At 59.8% G+C, this 14,545-nt stretch overlaps 1 protein-coding gene across 1 annotated transcript in view; it reads left to right on the forward strand.

Annotated features, from left to right (window-relative positions):
* The first annotated feature begins 350 nt into the window (after positions 1-350).
* LOC129051271 (protein FAM182B-like) overlaps positions 351-14,545 on the forward strand; it is a 124,176-nt gene continuing 109,981 nt past the window's right edge. Inside the window, exon 1 of the mRNA XM_063718535.1 lies at positions 351-1,176. Coding sequence (XP_063574605.1) covers positions 1,102-1,176 — 75 coding nt within the window. The 5' untranslated portion in view covers positions 351-1,101. The remainder of the gene's footprint in view (positions 1,177-14,545) is intronic.

Consider the following 14,545-nt stretch of genomic DNA (forward strand, 5'->3'; position numbering starts at 1 on the left):
ATAAACAATAACAAGGTATATTTATTAATAAACTTGGGTAGGTAAAATCTTCCTAAATGCACACATTTAAGAATCACTCTGAGGAAGGGCCTAGTGACTACACAAGTGTGCAGAAACTTATCTGCTTCTCTGAAAGGCATTTGAAAACCTGCTTGGGAGAGCCACAGAACCCCCCACTCCCGGGCTCCCAGGTTTTCTTTGATTTTCCTTGGCATTGACGGATATGCCACATGTTCCCCCCTTCCACTAGCACATGCCTAGACACCAACGTTTGTTTCGCCGTCTCCCGATATGCCTTCGGTGACACACGTTCACACCATCTGCTCTAGGATCCGTCAGTGACACATGGGGTCACATGGTCTCCACCTCGGATTCGCCCGTGTTCCTCCCTGCACGTGTCCTGTAAAGCGCGGTCGGCTTTCAGGAGCCACAGGGTTTTAGAAGCGGGGCAGGCCACTGCAATTTCAAAGGAGGAGGGAGGCAGAGGGCTGATGGATCAGTGAAGTTTTCAGCTGACACTACGCCTTCAGACCTACTGGATCATTCTATTCTGCAGCGAGACCCTGCCTACCTCAACAGATGTGGTGAGCCCATCCTATCTCACTGGGAGGGGGCCAAAATCGGATCTGAACGGGAGTCCCCAGAACACAGCAGGCGTCCTGAAGCTCCCCTTCCCTCCGTGGAAGTCGGCTCAAGGAGATCCTGAGGGAGGGACTCCTGGGGGTTTGGCCCTGCGACAGGGCACCGGCGGCCCCTCTCCCACTGCGTCCCAAGCTGGACCCCGTATCCACACGCCGCCGCGGCTGCAGCAGGAGCCTCGCTGCAGCCGCGCAGCGGGGGCATTATTTAAAGGGGACGCAGCCTGACTGCCAGGAGCGGAGCGCGAGTCGGTCCAGCCAATGCGGATGCGCGAGGCGCGAGCGGCTTCTGCCGTCACAGTGCTTCCCACGGTTGTCTTAGAAACCGGTCCCTGAGGCTTGGCAGAGCAGGAGCCCTCCGTGGCAGTGCTTGGGTGGCGGGGCTCTGAGGCTCCGGCCTGACCTCTCCACGGGGTCGACGGGAACGTCTCCGGATGCCAGGAGTCGCAAAGGGCCGACCAGGATGAGGAAACCCCAGGCGGAGTCCGGGGGAAGCAGCACGGCATCCCAGCCTCAGGCCTGCCCGGACGCTGTTGGGGTGAGTCTCCCCAAAAGTCGTGCCGCCGTCATCTCGAGGACAGGTCGGCCTGCGTGCCCCTGGGCTGTTCTCTCACCCCAGGGTCGTTCTCGTCGAGAGCAGAACCCCGCAGCCTCAGGGGTTGCCTGGGGGGGTGTGTTTCCATGCCTCTGCTGTATGACTCTGTTTCTGTGTGTGTGTGTGTGCGTGTATGTGTGCGCGCGTGTGTGTGTGTCTCCCATCCTCTCTTCTCTCTCTGTCTCTCAGTCTCTGTGTCTTTCTTTCCCTCTCTCTGTCGGTTAGTGTGTGCGTGCCCCTCTGCGTGTGTGTCTTTGGCTGAATGTGCCCTGTGCAGCACAAGGCGATTTCTGGCATGTCGGCCTGTCTTTGCTGAGCCTCTTTCTGCGTCTCTGCCTGGGTCATGAGGCCGGCTGTCAATCGTTTTCGCCGCCGCGGATCCGCTTTGGGTGTGTGAAGGCCTGGCCCACGTGAGGAGATGCATCGGTCCCGGAGCAATTGAAATCTCATCCCCATCATGAGCTGCCTCTTTTCTAAGATCAACATGACCACACAGCAACCAAGGAAAAGAGCCCCACAGGAGCTCTTTGTCCCGCAGTAGGGAAGCAGGACCACATCAGAGAAGATGGTTGTACCTTTTCACGGCTCTTCTCTGAGAAATGAAGCCACACCACCATACCGTGTAGAAGAAGCAGCCGGGAATGGGAGATGGCAACAATCCCTGTCACTGTCACTGGAACGCTGGCCTCTCTGGACAAGCCACCCTTTTGGAAGCCCTCCCCTTATGCCCGTGGTGGTGGCACGGCGCTGTATCCTGCCGGGGCTCTGGCCTCTGCTCTATCCTCCCTCTTGCTCTGCCTCACCTGTTTCTCAGGGGCCTGGATGCCTCTCGCTCTGGCCCAATGTCTTCAACAAAGATGACTTCCCAGTCCGTCAGGGACACACTTCCTGCAGATCCGTGTCATGATGGTATCTCTCTCCAAACGTCTTTCTGCTTCATTGGGCAGGTCTCATGACCCTGGATTTCTTGGCTTCCATACGTGTCTCAGACAGGGAAGCTTCCTTGTTCTCCATGTTTCCCCTCATGGGTGGGTGGATTGCCTAGAATGAGCGCTAGGCGACCGTGACTGGCCTTGTCTTCTAGGACAGGTGGTGTCGCATTTCCTCTGCACTTCCTGTCTCATTCTGGAGGGACATCCTCTCCTCTGCTCCTGGGTGGACTGACTCCCTTGATCTTGTGGCCCAAACGAATGTCAGGGAACCAGAGGGACTGGGCTGGGGCTGGGGCTGGGGCTGGGTCTGTGTCTGGGGCTGGGGCTGGGGCTGGGGCTGGGGCTGGGGCTGGGTGCAGGGGAAGTTGCGTCAGGGCTACCAGGGAGGAGGAGGGTTGGGGGCGGGGCGAATTCTGCAGAAGATTCTTTGCTCCTCTGATAGGCATTGGAAAACCTGGCTTGGGTCAGGCACAGGCCCCCCACCCACCGAGTCCCAGGTGTCCTTTGATTTCCCTTGGCATTGACCGAAAGGTCACTTGTTTCCCCCTTCCACTGGCACATGCCTGGACACCACCGTTTGTTTCGCCGTCTCCCGGTATGCCTCCGGTGACACACGTTCACACCATCTGCTGTGGGATACGCCAGTGCCACGCGTGGTCACATGGTCTCCACCTCGGATTCGCCCCTGTTCCTGCCTGCACGTGTCCTGTAAAGCGCGGTCGGCTTTCCGGAGCCCCAGGGCTTTTAGAAGCGGAGCAGGCCACTGCTCTTTCGAAGGAGGAGGGAGGCAGAGGGCTGATGGATCAGTGAAGTTTCAGCTGACGCTACGCCTTGAGACCTATGGGATCATTCTGCGCTGCAGCGAGGCCCTGCCTGCCTCACCAGATGTGGTGAGCCCATCCTATCTCACTGGGAGGGGGCCAAAATCGGATCTGAACGGGAGTCCCCAGAACACAGCAGGCGTCCTGAAGCTCCCCTTCCCTCCGTGGAAGTCGGCTCAAGGAGATCCTGAGGGTGGGACTCCTGGGGGTTTGGCCCTGAGACAGGGCACCGGCGGCCCCATCTCCCACGGCTTCCCAAGCTGGACCCCGTATCCACACGCCGCCGCGGCTGCAGCAGGAGCCTCGCTGCAGCCGCGCAGCGGGGGCATTATTTAAAGGGGACGCAGCCTGACTGCCAGGAGCGGAGCGCGAGTCGGTCCAGCCAATGCGCATGCGCGAGGCGCGAGCGGCTTCTGCCGTCACAGTGCTTCCCACGGTTGTCTTAGAAACCCGTCCCTGAGGCTTGGCAGAGCAGGAGTCCTCCGTGGCAGTGCTTGGGTGGCGGGGCTGTGAGGCTCCGGTCTGACCTCTCCACGGGGTCGACGGGAACGTCTCCGGATGCCAGGAGTCGCAAAGGGCCGACCAGGATGAGGAAACCCCAGGCGGAGTCCGGGGGAAGCAGCACGGCATCCCAGCCTCAGGCCTGCCCGGACGCTTTTGGGGTGAGTCTCCCCAAAAGTCGTGCCGCCGTCATCTCGAGGACAGGTCGGCCTGCGTGCCCCTGGGCTGTTCTCTCACCCCAGGGTCGTTGTCGTCGAGAGCAGAACCCCGCAGCCTCAGGGGTTGCCTGGGGGGGTGTGTTTCCATACCTCTGCTGTATGACTCTGTTTCTGTGTGTGTGTGTGTGCTTGTATGTGTGCGCGCGTGTGTGCGTGTCTCCCATCCTCTCTTCTCTCTCTGTCTCTCAGTCTCTGTGTCTTTCTTTCCCTCTCTCTGTCGGTTAGTGTGTGCGTGCCCCTCTGCGTGTGTGTCTTTGGCTGAATGTGCCCTGTGCAGCACAAGGCGATTTCTGGCATGTCGGCCTGTCTTTGCTGAGCCTCTTTCTGCGTCTCTGCCTGGGTCATGAGGCCGGCTGTCAATCGTTTTCGCCGCCGCGGATCCGCTTTGGGTGTGTGAAGGCCTGGCCCACGTGAGGAGATGCGTCGGTCCCGGAGCAATTGAAATCTCATCCCCATCATGAGCTGCCTCTTTTCTAAGATCAACATGACCACACAGCAACCAAGGAAAAGAGCCCCACAGGAGCTCTTTGTCCCGCAGTAGGGAAGCAGGACCACATCAGAGAAGATGGTTGTACCTTTTCACGGCTCTTCTCTGAGAAATGAAGCCACACCACCATACCGTGTAGAAGAAGCAGCCGGGAATGGGAGATGGCAACAATCCCTGTCACTGTCACTGGAACGCTGGCCTCTCTGGACAAGCCACCCTTTTGGAAGCCCTCCCCTTATGCCCGTGGTGGTGGCACGGCGCTGTATCCTGCCGGGGCTCTGGCCTCTGCTCTATCCTCCCTCTTGCTCTGCCTCACCTGTTTCTCAGGGGCCTGGATGCCTCTCGCTCTGGCCCAATATCTTCAACAAAGATGACTTCCCAGTCCGTCAGGGACACACTTCCTGCAGATCCGTGTCATGATGGTATCTCTCTCCAAACGTCTTTCTGCTTCATTGGGCAGGTCTCATGACCCTGGATTTCTTGGCTTCCATACGTGTCTCAGACAGGGAAGCTTCCTTGTTCTCCATGTTTCCCCTCATGGGTGGGTGGACTGCCTAGAATGAGCGCTAGGCGACCGTGACTGGCCTTGTCTTCTAGGACAGGTGGTGTCGCATTTCCTCTGCACTTCCTGTCTCATTCTTGAGGGACATCCTCTCCTCTGCTCCTGGGTGGACTGACTCCCTTGATCTTGTGGCCCAAACGAATGTCAGGGAACCAGAGGGACTGGGCTGGGGCTGGGGCTGGGGCTGGGTCTGTGTCTGGGGCTGGGGCTGGGGCTGGGGCTGGGGCTGGGGCTGGGTGCAGGGGAAGTTGCGTCAGGGCTACCAGGGAGGAGGAGGGTTGGGGGCGGGGCGAATTCTGCAGAAGATTCTTTCTTCCTCTGATAGGCATTGGAAAACCTGGCTTGGGTCAGGCACAGGCCCCCCACCCACCGAGTCCCAGGTGTCCTTTGATTTCCCTTGGCATTGACCGAAAGGTCACTTGTTCCCCCCTTCCACTGGCACATGCCTGGACACCACCGTTTGTTTCGCCGTCTCCCGGTATGCCTCCGGTGACACACGTTCACACCATCTGCGGTGGGATACGCCAGTGCCACGCGTGGTCACATGGTCTCCACCTCGGATTCGCCCCTGTTCCTGCTTGCACGTGTCCTGTAAAGCGCGGTCGGCTTTCCGGAGCCCCAGGGCTTTTAGAAGCGGAGCAGGCCACTGCTCTTTCGAAGGAGGAGGGAGGCAGAGGGCTGATGGATCAGTGAAGTTTCAGCTGACGCTACGCCTTGAGACCTATGGGATCATTCTGCGCTGCAGCGAGGCCCTGCCTGCCTCACCAGATGTGGTGAGCCCATCCTATCTCACTGGGAGGGGGCCAAAATCGGATCTGAACGGGAGTCCCCAGAACACAGCAGGCGTCCTGAAGCTCCCCTTCCCTCCGTGGAAGTCGGCTCAAGGAGATCCTGAGGGCGGGACTCCTGGGGGTTTGGCCCTGAGACAGGGCACCGGCGGCCCCATCTCCCACGGCGTCCCAAGCTGGACCCCGTATCCACACGCCGCCGCGGCTGCAGCAGGAGCCTCGCTGCAGCCGCGCAGCGGGGGCATTATTTAAAGGGGACGCAGCCTGACTGCCAGGAGCGGAGCGCGAGTCGGTCCAGCCAATGCGCATGCGCGAGGCGCGAGCGGCTTCTACCGTCACAGTGTTTCCCACGGTTGTCTTAGAAACCCGTCCCTGAGGCTTGGCAGAGCAGGAGTCCTCCGTGGCAGTGCTTGGGTGGCGGGGCTCTGAGGCTCCGGTCTGACCTCTCCACGGGGTCGACGGGAACGTCTCCGGATGCCAGGAGTCGCAAAGGGCCGACCAGGATGAGGAAACCCCAGGCGGAGTCCGGGGGAAGCAGCACGGCATCCCAGCCTCAGGCCTGCCCGGACGCTGTTGGGGTGAGTCTCCCCAAAAGTCGTGCCGCCGTCATCTCGAGGACAGGTCGGCCTGCGTGCCCCTGGGCTGTTCTCTCACCCCAGGGTCGTTCTCGTCGAGAGCAGAACCCCGCAGCCTCAGGGGTTGAATGGGGGGGTGTGTTTCCATGCCTCTGCTGTATGACTCTGTTTCTGTGTGTGTGTGTGTGCGTGTATGTGTGCGCGCGTGTGTGTGTGTCTCCCATCCTCTCTTCTCTCTCTGTCTCTCAGTCTCTTTGTCTTTCTTTCCCTCTCTCTGTCGGTTAGTGTGTGCGTGCCCCTCTGCGTGTGTGTCTTTGGCTGAATGTGCCCTGTGCAGCACAAGGCGATTTCTGGCATGTCGGCCTGTCTTTGCTGAGCCTCTTTCTGCGTCTCTGCCTGGGTCATGAGGCCGGCTGTCAATCGTTTTCGCCGCCGCGGATCCGCTTTGGGTGTGTGAAGGCCTGGCCCACGTGAGGAGATGCATCGGTCCCGGAGCAATTGAAATCTCATCCCCATCATGAGCTGCCTCTTTTCTAAGATCAACATGACCACACAGCAACCAAGGAAAAGAGCCCCACAGGAGCTCTTTGTCCCGCAGTAGGGAAGCAGGACCACATCAGAGAAGATGGTTGTACCTTTTCACGGCTCTTCTCTGAGAAATGAAGCCACACCACCATACCGTGTAGAAGAAGCAGCCGGGAATGGGAGATGGCAACAATCCCTGTCACTGTCACTGGAACGCTGGCCTCTCTGGACAAGCCACCCTTTTGGAAGCCCTCCCCTTATGCCCGTGGTGGTGGCACGGCGCTGTATCCTGCCGGGGCTCTGGCCTCTGCTCTATCCTCCCTCTTGCTCTGCCTCACCTGTTTCTCAGGGGCCTGGATGCCTCTCGCTCTGGCCCAATGTCTTCAACAAAGATGACTTCCCAGTCCGTCAGGGACACACTTCCTGCAGATCCGTGTCATGATGGTATCTCTCTCCAAACGTCTTTCTGCTTCATTGGGCAGGTCTCATGACCCTGGATTTCTTGGCTTCCATACGTGTCTCAGACAGGGAAGCTTCCTTGTTCTCCATGTTTCCCCTCATGGGTGGGTGGATTGCCTAGAATGAGCGCTAGGCGACCGTGACTGGCCTTGTCTTCTAGGACAGGTGGTGTCGCATTTCCTCTGCACTTCCTGTCTCATTCTGGAGGGACATCCTCTCCTCTGCTCCTGGGTGGACTGACTCCCTTGATCTTGTGGCCCAAACGAATGTCAGGGAACCAGAGGGACTGGGCTGGGGCTGGGGCTGGGGCTGGGTCTGTGTCTGGGGCTGGGGCTGGGGCTGGGGCTGGGGCTGGGGCTGGGTGCAGGGGAAGTTGCGTCAGGGCTACCAGGGAGGAGGAGGGTTGGGGGCGGGGCGAATTCTGCAGAAGATTCTTTGCTCCTCTGATAGGCATTGGAAAACCTGGCTTGGGTCAGGCACAGGCCCCCCACCCACCGAGTCCCAGGTGTCCTTTGATTTCCCTTGGCATTGACCGAAAGGTCACTTGTTTCCCCCTTCCACTGGCACATGCCTGGACACCACCGTTTGTTTCGCCGTCTCCCGGTATGCCTCCGGTGACACACGTTCACACCATCTGCTGTGGGATACGCCAGTGCCACGCGTGGTCACATGGTCTCCACCTCGGATTCGCCCCTGTTCCTGCTTGCACGTGTCCTGTAATGCGCGGTCGGCTTTCCGGAGCCCCAGGGCTTTTAGAAGCGGAGCAGGCCACTGCTCTTTCGAAGGAGGAGGGAGGCAGAGGGCTGATGGATCAGTGAAGTTTCAGCTGACGCTACGCCTTGAGACCTATGGGATCATTCTGCGCTGCAGCGAGGCCCTGCCTGCCTCACCAGATGTGGTGAGCCCATCCTATCTCACTGGGAGGGGGCCAAAATCGGATCTGAACGGGAGTCCCCAGAACACAGCAGGCGTCCTGAAGCTCCCCTTCCCTCCGTGGAAGTCGGCTCAAGGAGATCCTGAGGGTGGGACTCCTGGGGGTTTGGCCCTGAGACAGGGCACCGGCGGCCCCATCTCCCACGGCTTCCCAAGCTGGACCCCGTATCCACACGCCGCCGCGGCTGCAGCAGGAGCCTCGCTGCAGCCGCGCAGCGGGGGCATTATTTAAAGGGGACGCAGCCTGACTGCCAGGAGCGGAGCGCGAGTCGGTCCAGCCAATGCGCATGCGCGAGGCGCGAGCGGCTTCTGCCGTCACAGTGCTTCCCACGGTTGTCTTAGAAACCCGTCCCTGAGGCTTGGCAGAGCAGGAGTCCTCCGTGGCAGTGCTTGGGTGGCGGGGCTCTGAGGCTCCGGTCTGACCTCTCCACGGGGTCGACGGGAACGTCTCCGGATGCCAGGAGTCGCAAAGGGCCGACCAGGATGAGGAAACCCCAGGCGGAGTCCGGGGGAAGCAGCACGGCATCCCAGCCTCAGGCCTGCCCGGACGCTGTTGGGGTGAGTCTCCCCAAAAGTCGTGCCGCCGTCATCTCGAGGACAGGTCGGCCTGCGTGCCCCTGGGCTCTTCTCTCACCCCAGGGTCGTTCTCGTCGAGAGCAGAACCCCGCAGCCTCAGGGGTTGCCTGGGGGGGGTGTGTTTCCATGCCTCTGCTGTATGACTCTGTTTCTGTGTGTGTGTGTGTGCGTGTATGTGTGCGCGCGTGTGTGCGTGTCTCCCATCCTCTCTTCTCTCTCTGTCTCTCAGTCTCTGTGTCTTTCTTTCCCTCTCTCTGTCGGTTAGTGTGTGCGTGCCCCTCTGCGTGTGTGTCTTTGGCTGAATGTGCCCTGTGCAGCACAAGGCGATTTCTGGCATGTCGGCCTGTCTTTGCTGAGCCTCTTTCTGCGTCTCTGCCTGGGTCATGAGGCCGGCTGTCAATCGTTTTCGCCGCCGCGGATCCGCTTTGGGTGTGTGAAGGCCTGGCCCACGTGAGGAGATGCATCGGTCCCGGAGCAATTGAAATCTCATCCCCATCATGAGCTGCCTCTTTTCTAAGATCAACATGACCACACAGCAACCAAGGAAAAGAGCCCCACAGGAGCTCTTTGTCCCGCAGTAGGGAAGCAGGACCACATCAGAGAAGATGGTTGTACCTTTTCACGGCTCTTCTCTGAGAAATGAAGCCACACCACCATACCGTGTAGAAGAAGCAGCCGGGAATGGGAGATGGCAACAATCCCTGTCACTGTCACTGGAACGCTGGCCTCTCTGGACAAGCCACCCTTTTGGAAGCCCTCCCCTTATGCCCGTGGTGGTGGCACGGCGCTGTATCCTGCCGGGGCTCTGGCCTCTGCTCTATCCTCCCTCTTGCTCTGCCTCACCTGTTTCTCAGGGGCCTGGATGCCTCTCGCTCTGGCCCAATGTCTTCAACAAAGATGACTTCCCAGTCCGTCAGGGACACACTTCCTGCAGATCCGTGTCATGATGGTATCTCTCTCCAAACGTCTTTCTGCTTCATTGGGCAGGTCTCATGACCCTGGATTTCTTGGCTTCCATACGTGTCTCAGACAGGGAAGCTTCCTTGTTCTCCATGTTTCCCCTCATGGGTGGGTGGATTGCCTAGAATGAGCGCTAGGCGACCGTGACTGGCCTTGTCTTCTAGGACAGGTGGTGTCGCATTTCCTCTGCACTTCCTGTCTCATTCTGGAGGGACATCCTCTCCTCTGCTCCTGGGTGGACTGACTCCCTTGATCTTGTGGCCCAAACGAATGTCAGGGAACCAGAGGGACTGGGCTGGGGCTGGGGCTGGGGCTGGGTCTGTGTCTGGGGCTGGGGCTGGGGCTGGGGCTGGGGCTGGGGCTGGGTGCAGGGGAAGTTGCGTCAGGGCTACCAGGGAGGAGGAGGGTTGGGGGCGGGGCGAATTCTGCAGAAGATTCTTTGCTCCTCTGATAGGCATTGGAAAACCTGGCTTGGGTCAGGCACAGGCCCCCCACCCACCGAGTCCCAGGTGTCCTTTGATTTCCCTTGGCATTGACCGAAAGGTCACTTGTTCCCCCCTTCCACTGGCACATGCCTGGACACCACCGTTTGTTTCGCCGTCTCCCGGTATGCCTCCGGTGACACACGTTCACACCATCTGCGGTGGGATACGCCAGTGCCACGCGTGGTCACATGGTCTCCACCTCGGATTCGCCCCTGTTCCTGCCTGCACGTGTCCTGTAAAGCGCGGTCGGCTTTCCGGAGCCCCAGGGCTTTTAGAAGCGGAGCAGGCCACTGCTCTTTCGAAGGAGGAGGGAGGCAGAGGGCTGATGGATCAGTGAAGTTTCAGCTGACGCTACGCCTTGAGACCTATGGGATCATTCTGCGCTGCAGCGAGGCCCTGCCTGCCTCACCAGATGTGGTGAGCCCATCCTATCTCACTGGGAGGGGGCCAAAATCGGATCTGAACGGGAGTCCCCAGAACACAGCAGGCGTCCTGAAGCTCCCCTTCCCTCCGTGGAAGTCGGCTCAAGGAGATCCTGAGGGCGGGACTCCTGGGGGTTTGGCCCTGAGACAGGGCACCGGCGGCCCCATCTCCCACGGCGTCCCAAGCTGGACCCCGTATCCACACGCCGCCGCGGCTGCAGCAGGAGCCTCGCTGCAGCCGCGCAGCGGGGGCATTATTTAAAGGGGACGCAGCCTGACTGCCAGGAGCGGAGCGCGAGTCAGTCAAGCCAATGCGCATGCGCGAGGCGCGAGCGGCTTCTGCCGTCACAGTGCTTCCCACGGTTGTCTTAGAAACCCGTCCCTGAGGCTTGGCAGAGCAGGAGTCCTCCGTGGCAGTGCTTGGGTGGCGGGGCTCTGAGGCTCCGGTCTGACCTCTCCACGGGGTCGACGGGAACGTCTCCGGATGCCAGGAGTCGCAAAGGGCCGACCAGGATGAGGAAACCCCAGGCGGAGTCCGGGGGAAGCAGCACGGCATCCCAGCCTCAGGCCTGCCCGGACGCTGTTGGGGTGAGTCTCCCCAAAAGTCGTGCCGCCGTCATCTCGAGGACAGGTCGGCCTGCGTGCCCCTGGGCTCTTCTGTCACCCCAGGGTCGTTCTCGTCGAGAGCAGAACCCCGCAGCCTCAGGGGTTGCCTGGGGGGCGGTGTGTTTCCATGCCTCTGCTGTATGACTCTGTTTCTGTGTGTGTGTGTGTGCGTGTATGTGTGCGCGCGTGTGTGCGTGTCTCCCATCCTCTCTTCTCTCTCTGTCTCTCAGTCTCTGTGTCTTTCTTTCCCTCTCTCTGTCGGTTAGTGTGTGCGTGCCCCTCTGCGTGTGTGTCTTTGGCTGAATGTGCCCTGTGCAGCACAAGGCGATTTCTGGCATGTCGGCCTGTCTTTGCTGAGCCTCTTTCTGCGTCTCTGCCTGGGTCATGAGGCCGGCTGTCAATCGTTTTCGCCGCCGCGGATCCGCTTTGGGTGTGTGAAGGCCTGGCCCACGTGAGGAGATGCATCGGTCCCGGAGCAATTGAAATCTCATCCCCATCATGAGCTGCCTCTTTTCTAAGATCAACATGACCACACAGCAACCAAGGAAAAGAGCCCCACAGGAGCTCTTTGTCCCGCAGTAGGGAAGCAGGACCACATCAGAGAAGATGGTTGTACCTTTTCACGGCTCTTCTCTGAGAAATGAAGCCACACCACCATACCGTGTAGAAGAAGCAGCCGGGAATGGGAGATGGCAACAATCCCTGTCACTGTCACTGGAACGCTGGCCTCTCTGGACAAGCCACCCTTTTGGAAGCCCTCCCCTTATGCCCGTGGTGGTGGCACGGCGCTGTATCCTGCCGGGGCTCTGGCCTCTGCTCTATCCTCCCTCTTGCTCTGCCTCACCTGTTTCTCAGGGGCCTGGATGCCTCTCGCTCTGGCCCAATGTCTTCAACAAAGATGACTTCCCAGTCCGTCAGGGACACACTTCCTGCAGATCCGTGTCATGATGGTATCTCTCTCCAAACGTCTTTCTGCTTCATTGGGCAGGTCTCATGACCCTGGATTTCTTGGCTTCCATACGTGTCTCAGACAGGGAAGCTTCCTTGTTCTCCATGTTTCCCCTCATGGGTGGGTGGATTGCCTAGAATGAGCGCTAGGCGACCGTGACTGGCCTTGTCTTCTAGGACAGGTGGTGTCGCATTTCCTCTGCACTTCCTGTCTCATTCTGGAGGGACATCCTCTCCTCTGCTCCTGGGTGGACTGACTCCCTTGATCTTGTGGCCCAAACGAATGTCAGGGAACCAGAGGGACTGGGCTGGGGCTGGGGCTGGGGCTGGGTCTGTGTCTGGGGCTGGGGCTGGGGCTGGGGCTGGGGCTGGGGCTGGGTGCAGGGGAAGTTGCGTCAGGGCTACCAGGGAGGAGGAGGGTTGGGGGCGGGGCGAATTCTGCAGAAGATTCTTTGCTCCTCTGATAGGCATTGGAAAACCTGGCTTGGGTCAGGCACAGGCCCCCCACCCACCGAGTCCCAGGTGTCCTTTGATTTCCCTTGGCATTGACCGAAAGGTCACTTGTTTCCCCCTTCCACTGGCACATGCCTGGACACCACCGTTTGTTTCGCCGTCTCCCGGTATGCCTCCGGTGACACACGTTCACACCATCTGCTGTGGGATACGCCAGTGCCACGCGTGGTCACATGGTCTCCACCTCGGATTCGCCCCTGTTCCTGCTTGCACGTGTCCTGTAATGCGCGGTCGGCTTTCCGGAGCCCCAGGGCTTTTAGAAGCGGAGCAGGCCACTGCTCTTTCGAAGGAGGAGGGAGGCAGAGGGCTGATGGATCAGTGAAGTTTCAGCTGACGCTACGCCTTGAGACCTATGGGATCATTCTGCGCTGCAGCGAGGCCCTGCCTGCCTCACCAGATGTGGTGAGCCCATCCTATCTCACTGGGAGGGGGCCAAAATCGGATCTGAACGGGAGTCCCCAGAACACAGCAGGCGTCCTGAAGCTCCCCTTCCCTCCGTGGAAGTCGGCTCAAGGAGATCCTGAGGGCGGGACTCCTGGGGGTTTGGCCCTGAGACAGGGCACCGGCGGCCCCATCTCCCACGGCGTCCCAAGCTGGACCCCGTATCCACACGCCGCCGCGGCTGCAGCAGGAGCCTCGCTGCAGCCGCGCAGCGGGGGCATTATTTAAAGGGGACGCAGCCTGACTGCCAGGAGCGGAGCGCGAGTCGGTCCAGCCAATGCGCATGCGCGAGGCGCGAGCGGCTTCTGCCGTCACAGTGCTTCCCACGGTTGTCTTAGAAACCCGTCCCTGAGGCTTGGCAGAGCAGGAGTCCTCCGTGGCAGTGCTTGGGTGGCGGGGCTCTGAGGCTCCGGTCTGACCTCTCCACGGGGTCGACGGGAACGTCTCCGGATGCCAGGAGTCGCAAAGGGCCGACCAGGATGAGGAAACCCCAGGCGGAGTCCGGGGGAAGCAGCACGGCATCCCAGCCTCAGGCCTGCCCGGACGCTGTTGGGGTGAGTCTCCCCAAAAGTCGTGCCGCCGTCATCTCGAGGACAGGTCGGCCTGCGTGCCCCTGGGCTCTTCTCTCACCCCAGGGTCGTTCTCGTCGAGAGCAGAACCCCGCAGCCTCAGGGGTTGCCTGGGGGGGGTGTGTTTCCATGCCTCTGCTGTATGACTCTGTTTCTGTGTGTGTGTGTGTGCGTGTATGTGTGCGCGCGTGTGTGCGTGTCTCCCATCCTCTCTTCTCTCTCTGTCTCTCAGTCTCTGTGTCTTTCTTTCCCTCTCTCTGTCGGTTAGTGTGTGCGTGCCCCTCTGCGTGTGTGTCTTTGGCTGAATGTGCCCTGTGCAGCACAAGGCGATTTCTGGCATGTCGGCCTGTCTTTGCTGAGCCTCTTTCTGCGTCTCTGCCTGGGTCATGAGGCCGGCTGTCAATCGTTTTCGCCGCCGCGGATCCGCTTTGGGTGTGTGAAGGCCTGGCCCACGTGAGGAGATGCATCGGTCCCGGAGCAATTGAAATCTCATCCCCATCATGAGCTGCCTCTTTTCTAAGATCAACATGACCACACAGCAACCAAGGAAAAGAGCCCCACAGGAGCTCTTTGTCCCGCAGTAGGGAAGCAGGACCACATCAGAGAAGATGGTTGTACCTTTTCACGGCTCTTCTCTGAGAAATGAAGCCACACCACCATACCGTGTAGAAGAAGCAGCCGGGAATGGGAGATGGCAACAATCCCTGTCACTGTCACTGGAACGCTGGCCTCTCTGGACAAGCCACCCTTTTGGAAGCCCTCCCCTTATGCCCGTGGTGGTGGCACGGCGCTGTATCCTGCCGGGGCTCTGGCCTCTGCTCTATCCTCCCTCTTGCTCTGCCTCACCTGTTTCTCAGGGGCCTGGATGCCTCTCGCTCTGGCCCAATGTCTTCAACAAAGATGACTTCCCAGTCCGTCAGGGACACACTTCCTGCAGATCCGTGTCATGATGGTATCTCTCTCCAAACGTCTTTCTGCTTCATTGGGCAGG

The sequence above is a fragment of the Pongo abelii genome, chromosome 19 (genome assembly GCF_028885655.2).
Source record: "Pongo abelii isolate AG06213 chromosome 19, NHGRI_mPonAbe1-v2.0_pri, whole genome shotgun sequence".
NCBI lineage: Eukaryota > Metazoa > Chordata > Mammalia > Primates > Hominidae > Pongo > Pongo abelii.